General features: G+C 39.5%; 1 protein-coding gene across 3 annotated transcripts in view; it reads right to left on the bottom strand.

The window, feature by feature from the left end:
- Positions 1-629: 629 nt before the first annotated feature.
- Positions 630-18182, bottom strand: part of CFAP299 (cilia and flagella associated protein 299) — a 531077-nt gene continuing 513524 nt past the window's right edge. For 2 of the 3 annotated variants that reach the window (XM_047751671.1, XM_047751670.1), the window contains exon 6: positions 5865-6108. In XM_047751671.1, coding sequence (XP_047607627.1) covers positions 6013-6108 — 96 coding nt within the window. In that variant the 3' untranslated portion in view covers positions 5865-6012. Of the gene's footprint in view, positions 2242-5864; positions 6109-18182 lie in introns of those variants that run through there. The other variant, XM_047751672.1, reaches the window with a different exon arrangement.

Genomic DNA, 18182 nt, shown 5'->3' on the forward strand with positions numbered 1-18182 from the left:
AAAGAATTTGAAATTTGGGATTAACAAGGACTAGGAAGAAGGTGGGGCTCGGTTTTATTAGACTAGGTTTGACAGAGGCACTTCCAGAATTCTGTATTCTTTCTTTCCTGAGTCTTGGCTTTTAAATCTTCCTTGGATTCTAGTATACTCCCCCTTCTGCTTAAGTGTGTGAGATTTGTTTTTGTGGCATGCAACAAAACAGCAACAAAAACCCTCCAGTAACTCAGACACTAATAGGTGTTTGATGGTGAAATGGAAGGGTGTTGATCAGTGGACAGTCTGTGTGGGGACTTAAACAAGCTTACAGAGCTCTCTTTATTTTGGAACTTCTCAGAGTCAACAAAATGTCACACTGTGAGTCTCTAGGAGAAATCTGCGGTATGCAATTTCACAACCTTACTTGACCACAGAATATTTTCTATTGGAAGCTACTTTAAAAAGATTAGTGTGCTTCGGAATATACTCTTTGGGAAATACTTCCCTGGTGGTATTCCCAATAAACCAGCATCATAATTCTCAGGACTTCACACAATTTGTGTCCTATCTACAACAAGCTATTGGTGGTTGGAATGAGGAGGAAATCCATTCATAATAGCAGCCACAGCAAAAATAAAAACATAAGATCCTCGGGTTCTTTTTTAATCCAAGCTGGTGAATTTCTTGAGGGAAGCATGCATTTATTATTGTGCCTCTAAAAAGAGTATCTAGCTCACAATAAAGAAATAACCCCCCAAATAAACAAATAAGTGGTGCATTTCCCATAATTGAATAAGTAGCTATTTTCTTTTAGTTTCCTTGAGGTTAAGATAGTTTCTGGTTGTTGCTGACTGTCTAAATCATATCATTCTGGGGTATACAATAAAATTTGAAGAGGCTTGTCACAGATCAAGTAGTTTTAATTCTATACTTTCTTAGAAAATTGTGTCATAAAGCAGAAATCCTACAAAGAGAATATTCATCCAGTCACCTTGCCACTGCTGCTTTCCCTGTTGTCACCACTAGTGACAAGAAGTGTGAACTGGTGCTCCAGGGACCAAGGACCTCAGCATCCCAGACTTCTCCCTTTTTTCTCTCCTACACTCTCTCTCTACTCCGTTGACATGGAAGCACTGTCTGGTCGTAGAGTTGCCTGCCTTTCTGAAGATTCTCACTCATTCACAAGAATGTCATAGTTGTTGTCATTAAGGAGAACGTAAATCTGCGTCACCTGGCCTTTCTAGAATTTAAATATTAGTTGGGGCTGGGCTCCTGATTGATGCCATCCCGTTTCCCTTCTCTGGGATTCTGGACTTGGAGGAAAAAAGGGAGCAGGGGTGGGGAAAGGAGGGAAGGAAAGAGGGAGGAAAAGAGAGGGAGATGGAAAGGGGGGCGGGGAGAGAGACGGAGAGAGAGGGAGGAAGGGGAAAGAGAGAGAGAAGGAGAAGAGAGGTGCATCTGGAGAAACAGGCTGTTTTGTCAGAAGAGAGTAGTGACGCATAGCTAAGACCACAGTAATGAGACAGGGAAGGACTTCTGACAGGGTTCAAGTGTTTGATTATGATTATTCCTAGGATGCAGACATATTCCTTTCCCTAGTTCTAGGAGACACCTCGGTGTTTTTAAAATAAAGCTTCAAATTGGATGGCCATCCCTGCAACCAGAGTCTTGGACAGTGCACTTGAACTATCACTTGGAGAAAATGACACTGAATTTGCAAGGCTATTCTATTCAGCTGAGGGAGCCTATAAATAGATTAGAAAAACAGCAAGGAGAAATCATAGATGCTTTGGATTTTGAAGGGACCTTCAAGAGCCAAAGTCTGGAGAGATAAAGTGATTTGGCCAGTCACCAACATCAGCTTGCCAAATAGTCTGGTTCTTAATGCTCTTGACTCTTTATTGCATTGCTCAATTTCTGGTTTCATTTCCTTGTGGTCGGCTAGCTCCTTCTTTGGTCCGGTGTCTTTGGCCCACTCTTCTGCTGATGCTCACATACATTTCAGATATTCCCTTTCCCTGGCTCTGCATTCAGCCATTAGTTTCAAGTTAAAATTACTTTCTTCGTGTACCCGAGACTCAGGCATAACAGCTCTCTCTTCTTTACTGGGTAAAAATTGACCTCATGAGCTTCCCTAAATGGGATTTCCAATTTCCAACAACTGCATTCGTTTGACCTTAGTACTGTGACCACAGCACAAGGTAAGACACGAGAGATAAGCTCACCACAATGAGGTATCATTTAACATGCATAGGAGTTGTGGCTCTGTTGATAGAAAGAACATAAAAGCAAATCAGAAATAGAAAGAAACCTTACATAGACTCATTGAATGTCAATCAACCTGGATGGGTGCTGTGAACTTAAATCAGGCTGGAAAATTAGGCAATACGACACTTGAATCCAAGGGCACCCACATGTAAAAGACATGATTTGGGAACCCTCAGAAGTCTAGACATGGCTTAGTAGCGGGTGAGAGGGTCTAATCATGAGAATGTCTGGGCTATGTGTAGTCCCCAACGCATGTTATGGGGTGAATTGTGCCCCAATTCACAGTAAAAGCCCTCCCCACCCCACAACACATCCCTGGTACCTCAGAAAGTGACAGTACTTTGAGAAAGGGCTTTTAAAGAGGCAATGGCGTTAGAATGAGGTCACCACAGTGAAATCTGATCCAATCTGAGTGGAGTTCTCCCCAAAATAAGACATTCTGACCCATGGAGGGACACCCGGGGTGCCTGCACAGAGGGAAGACCATGTGATGAAATCGCAAGATGCACATGCCATCTGCAGGCCAAGGAGAGCGGCCTCAGAAGAAACCAAACTGGCCGATGCCTTGATCTTGGACTTCCAGCCTCCAGAACTGTCAGACGATACGGTTTTGTTGTTTAAGCCACCCGTCTAGGGTATCTTGTTACGGCAGCCCTAGCAAACGAATACAGCCCATAACCCAGCTCAAATCTCCGGTTTGTATCTACCATCCTTAAATGCAGTTCGGGAGGTAATGTAAAAATTACTTATAAAATAAGTAATTGGGATTAAATAGGAATAATCTGTAATTGGGATTAAATAGGAATAATCTGTAACTATACTAAGCATTTGAAATATTGGAACTACCTATACTTAAAAATGTTTAAAAGAGTTAAAACACTTAAAAACCACTGGCATATTATAGTATAGCGAGTCTAATAGGTAAGGCTTATTAGTCAAATTTAACAAGTATACAAAACAGAAATAGACTCACAGACATAGGAAACAAACTTATAGTTACCAAAGGGGAAAGGTGGGAGTGGGAGGGTAAATTAGGAGTATGACATTACAGATGCAAACTCTTACACATGAAATGGAGAAACAACAAGGATTTACCGAAAAGTACAGGGAATTACATTCAGTATCTTGCAATAATCTAAAAAGAAAATAACCTGAAGAAAAAAAAAATAACTGAATCACTTTGCTGTATGCGTGAAACTAATAAACACTGTAAATCAACTATACTTCAGCAAAGAAAACAAATAAATAAAAATTTGACCTAGACCAGTTGGGGAGGCAGCTCCTAAAAACATAGGAAGAAAAAAAGTAAATCTTGCTATAGTTACTTTTATTTTAAAATAAAATATGATATTTGAATAATTAACTGAGACTAAACTGAAATTTTATAGATTTGCGAACTATATTGAAGCTTTTAAGGGAATATAAGTCATTACATTCCTAAGTTTAATTTACTAAATTTAAGATAGTTATTTAAATGTGTATGAAAGCTTATTTGTTAGCTGGAAATTTGAAATCATTAGAAAACTGAATGTAATGAAGTTCATAAATAAAATTTCGAAGGTTTAAAGGAATTCAGTTAACTATACTATGGAACTTATAAAAACGAGTGCTAAAATTTCATCGACTCAATAAGTAGAACAATACACTTGTATATATACTTAAAATATAAGTAGAATTTTGAATTTATAAATCATATCATATATTTATTTTATTTCAAAAACATCTGACTTACAGAAAAGTTGCAAGGACAGCACAAAATTTTTTTCCCCCTGAAACAGTTTAAATAATTTGCTGACATGATGCCCCTTGACTCCCAAATGCTTTAGTGTAATTTCCTACAATCGGGGACATTTTTCAATAAAATCATAACATAATCATCGAAATCAGGACAGAAGCGTTTTCTGCTGCTACCACCTCGCCCTCAGAGAGCCCTCCGTCTTCACCAGCTGTCCCCAGGTGCCCTTCACGGGATGCGAATACCACCCAGAAGCTCGTGCTGCGTTTGTCTCCCTGGTCTCCTTCGAGTCTGAGATGACCCCTCAGTCTTCTGCTTCGATGATCTTGACACTCGTGAAGACGTCCGGCCAGGCATTTTGTAATACTGTCCCTAGACTTGCATTTGTCTGTGTTTTCTCTTGATTGGATTCAGGTTACGCAGCGTTGGCACGATTACGGCAAAAGGGGTGCTGAGGTCCTCGGCTGCGTCTTATCAGGCGAGGCCCAAACTCAGTTCACCCCAGGGCTCCTCATATTCTCCTTGATCCTTTCCTGAAAGACGCGTCTTCCAAGCTTTTCTGCTGCCCCTTCTCTTTTGCGGGAGACCCATGTAAATATTCCCATTCCTCACCAAACTTCCCATTTATTCATTCACACAGTTCAGGATAAACTGATGTCCTTTTATTTTACCAGGATTTATTTTTGATGCCAACCTGTCCCAGCTTTGGCCAGTGAGAACCCTTTCAAGGTGGATTCTGTGTTCTTTGGATGAAGTTCCCTGCATCCTTCCTGAACTCTTTGGCTTTCTGACACAGAAATAGACCCGCCACGCTTGTGTTTCCCCCGAGTCAGCCCTGGACTCAGTCCTCTTCCCAAGGATCCTCTCTTCCCGCTGGGAGAAGATAGGTGGGGCAACTTCAGACCTGGGCGCCAGGTGTGCTCAGGGCTCTTGGGAGTCAGGGCCTCTCAGCGGTCGGTCGCCCGAGTGCAGGAAGGGGGCGCACAGACACATTAGCATATACTCTGAACCCGTCGTTTATCTTGAAAAGGATGAGATCATAGCAGGACACGCAATTTAGCACCATTCTCCCCACCCAGACTGGCATCTGACACGTCTGGCCCCATCATCACCCGGCCGTGAACACGCCCTCCTTATCCCACTGGAACCAGGGATGCCCTGCTCTGCCCCCCCCCCCCCCCCCACTGAGCAACTTTCACTTCCCACCTGCCTGTGACCTGGATTGTTTAGAAAGGGAGGAGAAGACAGGGGAAGGAGAAGAGGAATCAAACGGGAATTTCACATCACAAACGGCCTCCGAAGGTCTCTGCACAGAAGCCGCCGGTAGGGCGCATTAGGAAAACGTGCCGGCCACTGCCCTGGCGTCCCCATTTCTCCCCAAATCCTCTGATTTCCTTCAGATTTCATTTTCTCGGCTCCTCAGCCATGGTTCCTTTGTCTGGGCACATAAGCATATCAGACTCTTCAATCATTTTACTCCGGCTCTCAGGGGAGACTCTGGGCCGTATTTACTGCTGGAGTGCCACGGGGAATCTGGTATTTCTCTTTCCTTGTGTCCGCCTTCCAGTGTGAGAGCTCATCAATAGTCAATGATTTTTGGAGACAGCGCCGCCATGTGGCATAAGGCTTGGCCCACGGTATTTGGCAAGAGTAAGGACCTGGAACATTTTTGGAATATTTGGAAATGTGGAATATCAGAGGTACAAAATAAGTCACTACTTACTATATCTGTGAAGCGGGAACAAGATTTTCTCCTGTGAACTATGGCAATCGGCTTCAGTGTTTAGGGGAGAAATTTAGCAAAACTTCAAATCAGGTTAAGATGCTATTTGTACAACAGTAACAACAAAAAGATGCTATTTGTACCACAAAAAAGCAGTCAAGATTAGGATTTTCCTTCTAATGTCTTTATTAACTTTTTTATTCTGATTTGCCTTATAGCTACAGGACTCATTTATTATTCGAATTTGCATCTAGTCCAGGATTCATTTCCGCTTAGCAAGCCAGTAGGGAGCCATCTAACATGTTGGTAGTTAAGTCTTTCTTCTGGAAACGTGATCAAAAATGACAGTCTGCATGTAGAGATCTGTTCGGATAGGGGTTCTGGTCGAGCTGTCACCTGGTTGAGCCTAAAATACACAAATCATAGGGTTAATCAGCCCAGTCCAAGCAGGTGATTAGCGTTAAATGAATTTCCTTCTTGCTTCAGCATTGTAGCAAACAGAACTAAGAAGGCTGTGGCCATGGAGACGTGTTTATGTTTCCTCCTAGATTTTTTCTCTCAGGAGCAGTAATACTTCCCATCAGGAGTTTTTAGACTCCAAGTTGTGACGCTGCTGGAAGTACCTAGGATCAAAGCAATGTCCCAGGTTCATGGGTCACTAACTCCGCAGAATTCCCAGGGAAGGGCTTTGTAAAAACAGGTGATTGCAGGGTAGCAAGTCAAAAGGAACCCTAAATTGATTTTTAGTTTGACAAATAAAAACATCTCAAGTTTGGAGCTGGTTCAGACTAGTGGAACTAACGGCCTGTGCATGGTGGGTTTCCTGAAGTGCTTCTTATCAGTTCAAAAACTATTTGATCTGCTCCCCCCCACACATTATAATTTGTGAAAAAAAAATTTGCTCCTTTTGCTTTTATTCAGGATAGTTTGTTATACTTCTAGGCTCCTAGGAGCTCCTATGGGAGCAAGTATTCATTAATGTGGTGCTGATAAGAGAGAAGACAGATACTCGAAGAGTTAGACAATATCTACCACTGAAAAATCCCAGTCATTGGGCTTCTTCTATATTTGAAGTACAAAAGACGCTTGTTCTCTCTTCTTCTCTCATAAGAAGAGATGATAAGAAATTTACATCCGAGACTAGGGATAAGCTTTGATACTGTCTTCCCCTCACGGCATTCATCTGCTGTGCCAGCAAGAAAGACTGTATCAGACTCGTCTTTTGTTAAATAGAGAGAGTAAAATTGTAAAGATTTTGAAATGGGTGAGACAAAAAGAGTGATGTCTGAAATGGCTCACTAACCCATGTTTTTTTTTTTCTTCTGTTTTTGTGCTATTTCATAAATCTTTAAGTTGGAAAAACTGAAAGTGATGCAAAATAGTATTGTCTACAAAGACGCAAATTCATGGTGCCCCGCGGCATGCAGTTGACTCTTGCCCTGTATTGGGATCGACTTTGCATTGACTGGCACACTAACTGCAACTTTTCTTTTCCCTGTATAAGTCTTGCTCTTTGAATTCTCCTTCGGGCTGCCTGTAGCATCGTACTGGTTAACTCCACAGTTAGTGAATTACATGAAATCTTTGACACTGATCTGATATCACTGTGGGAGTCCCATCACATCCTTTTTAGAAAAATGGTCTTGTAAACATTTTTGAGGTTCCACGTTGAGGCCCAGTGGATTCACCTGCCGGTTGAGCAGCCTGTGTTGCTAGAGTATTATGCTTCCTGGGCAACTTTAAATACTTTTTTTTCTTGGTTCCCAGAGGTAAATCCCTAGGAGCAACAGAACTTTAATTTTGCTGAGCCTCTGTTTCTTTACGTATTTTCCTTTTTACTATTTCTGGGTTTGGTTTTTGGAACTTCTACCATGAATAAATTATTCCCCACTGGTGACTGCAATGATTTGGAATTTGCTTTTATGGCTTAATCTTTGTGATCTCTGTAAAGAGATTAATAGATTACTGAGATTTACTCTTTCTTGACTGAGAGAAAACAGAGAATCTGATTTGTTGGTATTTTTTTCTTTGTCTGCGTGGAAGCCATTGAGACTCTCCTGCTCATCAGGAAAGAGGACAGCTTGTTGATATACGGACTGATAACTTTTCCATGTTTACTTTCGAGCTGTGGCTAATGTTTAGATTTGAAGATATAAGCTCCCTAAGTGTCTGTGTGTATATATGCTTAGAATTCAGAAAGGCCTTTATGTCTATATGTATGGGTATATATTTTCCTATCTCTGGAGGGAATTCATAAATTAGACTTAAAAGTCTCCCAAATTAAAGAAAATCTGTTCTGATTGACCTATAGAGTTCTTACATAAATAACTTCTTATGCAAGTCAAATATTTATAAAATTCCAGGAAAATGTGTAAATTAAAGTTTTGATACTTTAAATGTGCTATATCTAATGAGTTATTCTCACAGAAATGCTTTAAAAATTTAAGGTCCTATAACTGAGATAAATATTTGGTAGATCAGACGAGTGTAATAATTTTGGTTTAAAACAAACAGCTCATCCTCTGATTTATCAGTGTTAAATGTATGCTTATGTTAGTACATAAGCATACATTTTATTCCTGCATTTGGGTTTACTTTTCTTAAACTTATTGAGATACACTGATCAAATAAGCTAACATGACTCCCACACAATCTTGAAGATAATGAGAGGTGTAAGTTTGTATTCAACAAAAGTAAATCATATGCTTACAACTTTATTTCAATAGTAATTTTGCTTCTTAAGTATGTCAGCTTGAATATCCTTCCCAAGATCTTCAGGCAACATAAAAACTGAGATGGCTATTGGGCTGAATTACGTAATGGATATTCCTATGACATCGCGACAGTTTCTAAGTAAGCTAGAATACTGAAAATTGGATGCCTCATTATTAGGCATAATTTTAAGTTTATATACTTTTGCTTATATCCTACGGAAAGCTCCTATCTTTGGTCCTGTTAACGAATGCGTATGTTTTGTCTCTTTAGAAAGATACGTATGTGACGCAGAAAGCTGCAACCTACACGTTTCGTGTCTGTGGGAGTGCTTTGGGAATAGAGGCAGTTCTTAGTGATCTACCTCCGGTTTTCTCTTGAAATAGAAGTTACTTGGTTAAAAATCACAAGTGACATTAATGAGTGAGACTCCATAAGAAGTAATAGGGGAAGACTAATATGACCGTTTGCTTTTGCGTGTCAAAGAGGAAGTAGTTTGGAGGTTTTCCAACACTATGCAGCAGTAATTGTATATATTTATAATTTTATATGTAGTATAATTTCATATATTTATCACATATATATAAATACTACCATTTCCTGTTATAATTACATACTATATATGTTATCAATAACTGTATTATATGTACTATATATGGGAGTGCTTTTCAGGTTTCTTTTTTCGTTATTGTTCTACCTCAGCACCCGTGTAAAATCCCGCAATTTACTGAGGACCTTGAGGAACTTTTTAAAAAACACTACTTTTTATTTTTATTAAAGTGTGGTTCATTTACAATGTTGTGCCAATTTCTGATATATAGTAGAATGGCTCAGTCATACATATATATGCCTTCGTTTTTAATATTATTTCCATCGTGGTCTGTCCCAAGAGACTGGCTCTGATTCCCTGTGCTGTACAGTAGGACCTCGCTGTCTTATCCATTCTAAATGTCATAGTTTGTGTCTACTAACCTCAAACTTCCCGTCTGTTCCATTCTCTCACCCCTCCTCCTTGGCAACCACAAATCTGTTCTCTAAGTCTGTGAGTTTGTGTGTGCTTTGTGCCATATTTTATATTCCATGTAAAAGTGATATCGTATGGTATTTGTCTTTCTCTCTCTGACTTAACTCACTTAATATGATAATCTCTAGTTGCATCCATGTTGCTGCAAATGGCATTATTTCTTTTCTTTTCCATGGCTGAGGAGGATTCCATTGTATATATGTACCACATTTTCTTGATCCATTCATCTACTGATGGATATTTAGATTGTTTCTATGTCTTGATTATTGTGAATAGTGCTGCTATGAACAAAGGGGTGCCTTATTTTTTTGAGTTATAGTTTTGTCTAGATATATGCCCAGGAAAGGGACTGCTGGATCATACGGTACTTCTAGGAAAGTAGAAACAAATCAAAGTTAAAAAGTAGGGAACAAATCAAAGAAAGCAAAGAACTAAAATTCCTCACTTATAAAGACCTATGGTTCTTTAAAATTACGTTAGTGTAATGTTTATTTTAAAATGTTTTATTGTTTTAACGTTTATTTAAGTAAATGGTTAACTCTATTATTTTTGTAGCACCCTGGTCCTATCTTAATTAAGTGTCCAAATAGCCTCTGACAATTTTTTCCCTGATTTTTGCCGTTCCACAATTGGACCTTAAGTATAGAAAAAAATTAAATAAAACCTTCAAGATATATTTTACACCCGAAACTATCTTTGAGGTTGACCAGTGGGCCGCTGAAAAAACCACAAAGATCAATTTTCCCCTCTTTCCAGAGCTACTAGAAAGAATTAGACTTTTCTATAGAAAGCCATGGAAAGGGTTTTGAAACCAGAAGAGGTTCTCAGCCTTACCAAGACGATTTCTATAGGTATAGTCCCACTAATATTAATATTCCAGAAATCCTGTGTGCATCTGGAAAGTCTCTGGAGTTATGCCACGGCCTGCTGTCTTGTCATACGACGTCACTCTCAGGGAAACGCTGACTGCAACTCTTGGGAACATTTCCATCAGATTTTCCCAAATTTATCAGAGTTCTGGTGGGGCTGAGCCGGGTGATATGAGACAACAGTAGGACAACATTACCTGTCATAACTGCAGCTCTTTTTTTTGGCGAGGCCCATGGCATATGGAGTTCCTCGGCCAGGAATCGAATCCAACCCATAGCTGCGACCTACTCTGCAGCTGTGGCAACCTACGACACTGGCTGGGGATTAAATCCGCATCTCTGCAGTAACCCAAGCACTGCGGTCAGATTCTTAACCCACTGCATCATGGTGGGAACTCCTCAGCTATTGTTTTAAGAGATACAAATATTTAGATCTTACTGCAGACTTTCTAATCTCCTTACTTGATAGTCCTGATATCAACCATTATATCTTAGGATTATTTTATGTCATACCTCAATGCTTCTCTGTAAAATTATTTTCATCCATTTTTTTCTGAATCAGATACAGCATTCACAAACTTTTTTAAAAATAAGCTTAATCTCTATCTTTAGATGGTTTGTCTAGTATTTTGGGGGGGAGGGGAGATATGGCTTTTCATGTTTGTTTTGCATGTCACAGAAAGAACTAACTTTTTTTTTTGTTTGTTTTCTGAACTATTCTTCTTATGAACCCTCATCAAATTGTTTACATTTTAAAATTATTAGTTATAAATCACTGAGGCTATTTTGGTCCCTATCATCTACAGATGGTATCATTTTTCTCTGATGCTTCCCTGAACTCTCTCTTACAGGTAATAGGTGAGAACCTGTGTCTTCAACTAAAGACAATCTTGGAATCTTGTAGAAAAGGACTATACCAGGTATTTCAATTATTGACATTTCGAAGCTGAGCTGATACGGATGAGACAACTTTCAGACCGCGTTCAGTCCACCAATGCACTGAGTCAGGCCATAAAAGAGGACTGCATGTGACAGCCAAGCCAAGATCCAGCGGAACAGGTCTCAATTGTAATAGGACTGAATGACCTAATAGGACGAATTGTATTGCAGCTATTTGTCTGGAATGTCGTTCATATTCGTTTAATGTTTTATTTTCCACAGACATAAAAACCAACCTATCTCTTTCTTGTGAAGCAATATGTAATCCACTGCAATTTGTTGAAGTCTTCTTTTGTAAACTGAAACGAAACATTTAAAAATGAGATCTAATTCCTACTTACTCCTCTAGGATTCAGAAATTTAAATGTCTCCTTACTTTCCATGGCCATTTGGTCATTCACGTAGGTTCAGTAAAACTCTGTCACATCCAATTGAATATCACCTGATTGTATGAACTGTGGCACCAGGGCCTTGCCTGGAATGGCACGTGCTTGAAAACAAGCTCATTTAATCCGTAGAAACGGCCACTCTTCAGGGATTAAGATGTCTTTATTTACTGAAGAAATGCCTACAAAGCCCCGACCTAGTTCTTGGCTTAAAAACTCCAAGAATATTATTATTATACATAACTAACTTTAAAATATTTGGGAGACGTAGTGAAGAGAGGGATTTATCCAAATTTATAGGTATTTCAGGTGAAACCTGGTGGAGGGAGTTCCTTGGGCTTCCCTCCCGAGCCTCAGGCTGACTAATAACTGAGGGTTTTAAAACCCAATTTAAGATTCCTTACGAAAACTTCCAGGCATGACTTAATTTACTATTTGTCCAAAACTGAACAGATTTAGACTTTACAAAGGAAACTTTAAGATGTCCTATATGGTAAAATAACACCTTTATAGCATCTATGAAAAAAGTTAGGCAACACTAAGAAGACTAGCTTTACTTTATAACAATCTTCTCTTTGAAATTATGATGATAAAATGAGGAGAGGACACTGTCAGGGAAAGTTGTGAGCCTGTGAAATGGATGAAAATCAATAGTGGCTTCCTGACCACTCACTCATGTAGGGTTTCTCATCACTGAGTGACATTACGACTCTGTAAAATGCAGAAGTCTGATAGCAATGAAAATGCTTGTCTGTATAACCACAAAGTGGTTGTATTTGATGGAATGCAGATGATGTTTGCACTGATTTTGATAGATCAGTTTTGCGTCTGTTTGTAAACTCATTTCAAAATTTCTTATTCCCTTTATATGTCTCTGCTCTTTGAATTTTTCTTGGAGCCAATAGTAACACCTACTGGTCCCTCATTAATTAAGGAGTTAAAAAATGCTGACACCTGCGTTTTAATTTTTATTATTATTTTGTCTTTTTTTTTTGTTTTCTCTAGGGCCGCTCCCGCAGCATATGGAGGTCCCCAGGCTAGGGGTTGAATCGGAGCTGTAGCCGCCGGCCTACGCCACAGCCACAGCAACGCAGGATCCGAGCCGCATCTGTGATCTACACCACAGCTCACAGCAACGCCGGATCCTTAACCCACTGAGCGAGGCCAGGGATCAAACCTGCAACTTCATGGTCCCAGTCGGATTCGTTAACCACCGAGCCACGACGGGAACTCTGACACTTGCATTTTAAAATCTATATGAGAATCATGATTCTACATTCTTCTAAAAATATTCCTTAGCAATAGGTAACAGGAATGCTAGAAATAATCTCACACACACAACAAACAACAAATAATGCAGTTGGTTGAGAAAATTCAGCACCTAGAAAACTCTGACTTCAAATTCATGAACTGTGGGGAGTTGCTAAAGGACCTCTGTCTGATGTCATCACTAGGTCCCAAGAGAGACAGGATTCCAAGCCAAATATGAAATATGGGGAAAAATAAAATGGTGCGATAAGATCATTGGGTATAAATTAATGAAAGAAACAATGGATGGAACCAAGTAAAAGGCCTCTAACTCTACCCTACAAAGTCTGAGAAACATTATAGTTTAGATGTATAAAGGAAACTATGAACCAATCTAAAGGAAAATATAGGTAAATATTTGCCGAATCTAAGTATGGGAATATTTTAAAACATAGATACAGCAGAAAAAATTAGAAAAGGAACTCAATAGTTTGGATTATATAAAAATTGAAAACTTGCACTCCAAAAAAATTACAAATGTTAAAATACAGATACCTAAATTGCAGTGTCACTGGAAGTTCCTGCGTGGCACAGTGGGCTAAGGATCCAGCACTGCTGCAGCTGTGGTACAGTCGCAACGGCAGTGCAGGTTGGATATCTGGCCCAGGAACTTCCACATGCCATGGGTACAGCCAAAAAAAAAATTGTAATGTCACTAAAAATATGACAGCTAAAGGTATTCTACTTTTTAAATAAAAAATACTTAAAATTTAATGAAAAAAAAAACCCAGCAAAACTCTATAGAAAAGTGTGTAGAGAGCAATAACAATTACAGAAGAAGTATGATATACAAACATGCATGTGAAAGGAATATTCATCCCTAATAATAATTAAAGGAAAAGTTAAAATGACTTCAATACATTTGAACTATAAAATTAACAAAAATTAAAAATATGCAAAATTAACAGAGCATGGTGAATGGACAGTCTTAAGCAGTTCAGTTATAATTGTAAGTTGATATGGTCTAACTGCAAACTGATTTAATAATATCTCTCTAAAGTTTTAGGAATCCATCTTGAAGAAAAAAATGAAAACCTAAGCTTTCGCATAGCAAAGGAAATCACGAACAAAATGAAAAGACAACCGATGGGCTGGGGAAAAGATCTGCAAATGGTGAGACCAATAAGGGCCGGATTTCCAAATATACAAACAGCTCAGGCAACTCAATGCCAAAACAAAACAAAGCAAAACAGAAAAGCAAACAACCCAGGCAAAAAATGGGCAGAAGACTTCAATAGACATTTCTCCAAAGAAGACACATGGGTGGTCAGTAGGCACATGAAAAGAGGCTCAGCATCATTCATTATTAGAGAAATGCAGACCATAACTAAAGGAGGATCACCTCGTGCTGGTCAGGGTGGCCGTCTTCAGAATGTCTACAAAGGATGCGTGCTGGAGGGGGCATGGAGATACAGAACTCTCCCACACTGTCGGTGGGAACGTGAATTGGCACAGGTGGAAAACAGTGTGGAGGTTTCCTAAAAAACTGAAAATGGAGTTACCGTGCGATGGAGCAATCCCACTCCTGGGCATGTATCTGGACAAAATTATAATTAAAAAAGATGCATATACCCCTATGTTCATAGCAGCATTACTTCCAATAGCCAAGACAGGGGAGCAACCTAAAGGTCCATCAACAGAGGAATGCATAAAGAAGATATGTAGTACCTATGTGCAGTGGAATACTACTCAGCCATAAAAAGAATGAAATAATGCCATTTGCAGCTACATGGATGCAACTGGAGATTATCTTCCTAAGTGAAGTAAATCAGACAAAGACGAACATTATATGCTATCGCTTATAGAAGAGTCTAAAAAATTAGTACGAACGAACTTATTTGCAAAACAGAAAAGACTTACAGACATAGAAAACAAATTTATGATTACCAAAGGGGAAAGAAGAGGAGAGGTAAATTAGGTGGAGGGATTAACAGACACACAACTCTATATAAAACAGATAAACAAGCAGGATTTACTGTATAACACAGGGAACTATATTCGCCATCTTGTAATAAACCTATAATGGAAAAGAATTTTAAAAAGAACCTGTATGTAATATTCATATATGTGTGTGTGTGTATATATATATATAAAACTGAATACCCTGCTGTACACCTGAAACTAACATTTTGAAAATCAACTATACTTCAATTAAAAAACAAACTTGGTTATAGGGAGTTATTATTTAAACCTGAGGAGAGAAACAGAAACTAACCTACATGTCCATCGGTGGAAAATTCTTGTATAAATTATGACTACTTTACAGAATATTGTCTACATTGTTTCACAGCTTGCTTTTTTCACTTCATAGTGTAATTCAAACATCTATTCATACTAGCACGCAAGCTTCAGTAAGTGCAGCTTTAACTCATTTTTAAAACTGCTGCATACTATTTTACTGTGTTGATGTATCACAATTTATTTAATCATTGTCCCGTCATGGACATATAGATTATTTCCATTTCTTAAGTACTGTGAAAAATGAAACCCTTTTAGAACTTTCATTGTAAGTTCATTCAGCACCAGGAAGCAATATTTGTTCACTGAGCACCTATTCAGCAGCATATTACATGGATTGTTTCATTTAGTCTTCACAAAAACCTTGTGTCATGGTTATTTTTACAGATTTAACAGATGAGAAAACGAGGGTAGGGAAGTGCCCCAAAGAGGTCAAGTAATTTGCCCTAATCACAAAGCCGATAAGGTCTATTAGTGACAACTCGTTTCCTACTGCCCCTCTCAAAGGGCTTTTCCTGCCTCAGTCTAGGTAGATTTTCTCCATCCTTTCCTGCTTGTCTTAGAGTTCTTAGCTCTTGTCAACTGCTCCCAGGTATTTCCGAGAGTCCTTAGGTCTTCAGTTCTCACGAGACAGGCAAATGTTTGAATGTCTTAAAATGTTATTACAGTACTTTGTGTGTGGCCCTACGTGTGCATTTGTTCCTCTTTTCTTTTTTTTTTTTTTTGAAATGTCTCTTTTTTGTTATTGCAGTTTTTTACTTCTATTTTTTCCATTTTGTTTTTTGAGCAAATCCATAGAACATGCTAGATTTTTAAAATAAGTTGTGTTTCCCAGAGTTCCCATCATGGCACAGTGGAAATGAATCTGACTAGGAACCATGGGGTTGTGGGTTCGATCCCTGGCTTCGCTCCGTGGGTTGAGGATCTGGCGTTGCCATGAGCTGTGGTGTAGGTCGCAGATGCAGCTCAGATCCTGCGTTGCTGTGGCTGTGGTGTAGGCTGGCAGCTGTAGCTCTGATTAGACCCCTAGCCTGAGAACCTCCACATGCCGTGGGTATGGCCCTAAAAAAAAAAGCAAAACATAAATAAATAAATAAATAAATAAAAATAAAATAAGTTGTGTTTCCCCAGAGGTTAGGAACCTATCCTCCGGAGCAGCCTCATGTGCTTGTGAGGTGGTGTCCCGGGCTACCAAGTTGAGGCTGCCCTTTGTTTGTTTGTTGTATTGTGTTTTCACTCTTGCTTCAGCTCTTTGAGGCCGTATGTGTCACTGCAGCCACCAATGTTTCTGCTGAAGATACCCCAATCAGCAGTTACCGTTTAGAAGTTGTCAACATGAGATTCTCTCTCTTATCCAGACGTGATCGCTGTGCTGTTGGTTCCATGTTCCAGCACGTTTCATATCCTGCAACCTCCTTTGGGATGTCAGTGCCTCAGAAACCGAGAGCATCTGCCGGGTGGTGGATGGGACTTGACTACCTCTTCAAACCCGGAAGAAGTCACGCTTGCTTTGTTTTGGAAACCATCCCTTCACTGTGGTTTTGTACCTACAATGGCTCCACGGCTGACTCCTGTGTTTCCGGTGCCTGCTTCTCTGTCACGAGTTAGCAGGTCTTCAAAGTCATAAAGGAAGTCATTATTTTGTTCTTCCATCCTTTCATTCCGCCAAGAAACTAACCTTCCACTCTTCACCATGCTCTTTGTCCTGATTTGTGACACACTTTGGGGCTCAAGTTGTCTCTCCCAAATTTCTCTATTCTCATTTCGGTATTTGGCACGTTGTTTAATTAGGCTGTTCTTCTAGCGAGAAGCTTATAACAGCAATTTTTCATTGTCATGTATGTTTTATTGAAATATGTACTCTTCACTGCAGACATTCACCTGGGATGGTGAAGGGTTATCACTCATACTTTTATTACTAAGCATTGATATACATACAGTAATTTTAAGTTATATATTTAATTTTTTTCTTTCCTCCAGCATAACTTTTCTGTGCTACACCCATGAGTTCATATATCGGATGCATAACACTAATGTGCTTATCTCTAGGGGTTGTGCCATAACACTGCGTATAAAATTAAAACCAGTTTTCCAGGTCAAGAAGAGGGCATAACATTTAAGTTTCAAGAGTTTTAATTCATAAAAGCCAAGCTCTATAGTGTAATTTTTAATGTATTCCTCAAGGCCATTGATTTGAGCAGCAGTTAGTTGAGTAAATGCTTAAGTGATATGTGGCAGACTTTTAGTTCGGGTATACCAGGTGATTGCCCAGGGGAGAAAATGTTTAAAAGTGTCCTAGGATGTGGGTGTTTTAGGGCTATAATCAACCAAACATTCAGTAATTTGGGCAGCAAGACCAGAAAGTGGGCAAGGCCTCAGCTTTGCTTAATAACGGTGACTATGCCACAGTTAAAACACAGCGTTTACAAGGGCCTCAGAGGAAAATCCGGGAGCCAAAAAAGGGGTGCTGGTGATTTCAGTACGTCCTCTGCCCCACCAGTCAAGTTGGTGTGGAGTTGAGGGAACCCTGTCTGAGGCTTTGAAGAAATCACAGCTTCTCTTAAACTTATTCTTTCCAGTATGTTTTTGTTTGTTTTTAAGTCCGGTGGGAAATAGACGTGGGCCCTGGGAGAAGACAGAGTGCAAAATGGAGGACCCTCACCGGGAGGACGGAGCTTGAGGAGATTAAATTCAAACCACCATGTTACATGTGTTTTCATCAGCAGAAGGTAAGTGAACAAGGTTTAAAACTAAAACTGACTTCTACTAATGAAAACAAAGAAAAAGAAAGTAAAATTTGGCTTTTTGCTTTGGGTTTTTGTTTTTATGCTTCTGTATCACATACAGCAAGGACTACAATGCCTACCCATTTATTAACAAACAAACGAACAAACCAAATGAACCTAACACACTGCCATTGCCCTCCACACCTGGAGTCAGCACTCTGACCTTCAGCAAAGAACCCCCCACCTGCCCCTAGGCTTCATGCACCCACCAAGGAGAG

Source organism: Phacochoerus africanus, chromosome 10 (genome assembly GCF_016906955.1).
Source record: "Phacochoerus africanus isolate WHEZ1 chromosome 10, ROS_Pafr_v1, whole genome shotgun sequence".
Taxonomy (NCBI): domain Eukaryota; kingdom Metazoa; phylum Chordata; class Mammalia; order Artiodactyla; family Suidae; genus Phacochoerus; species Phacochoerus africanus.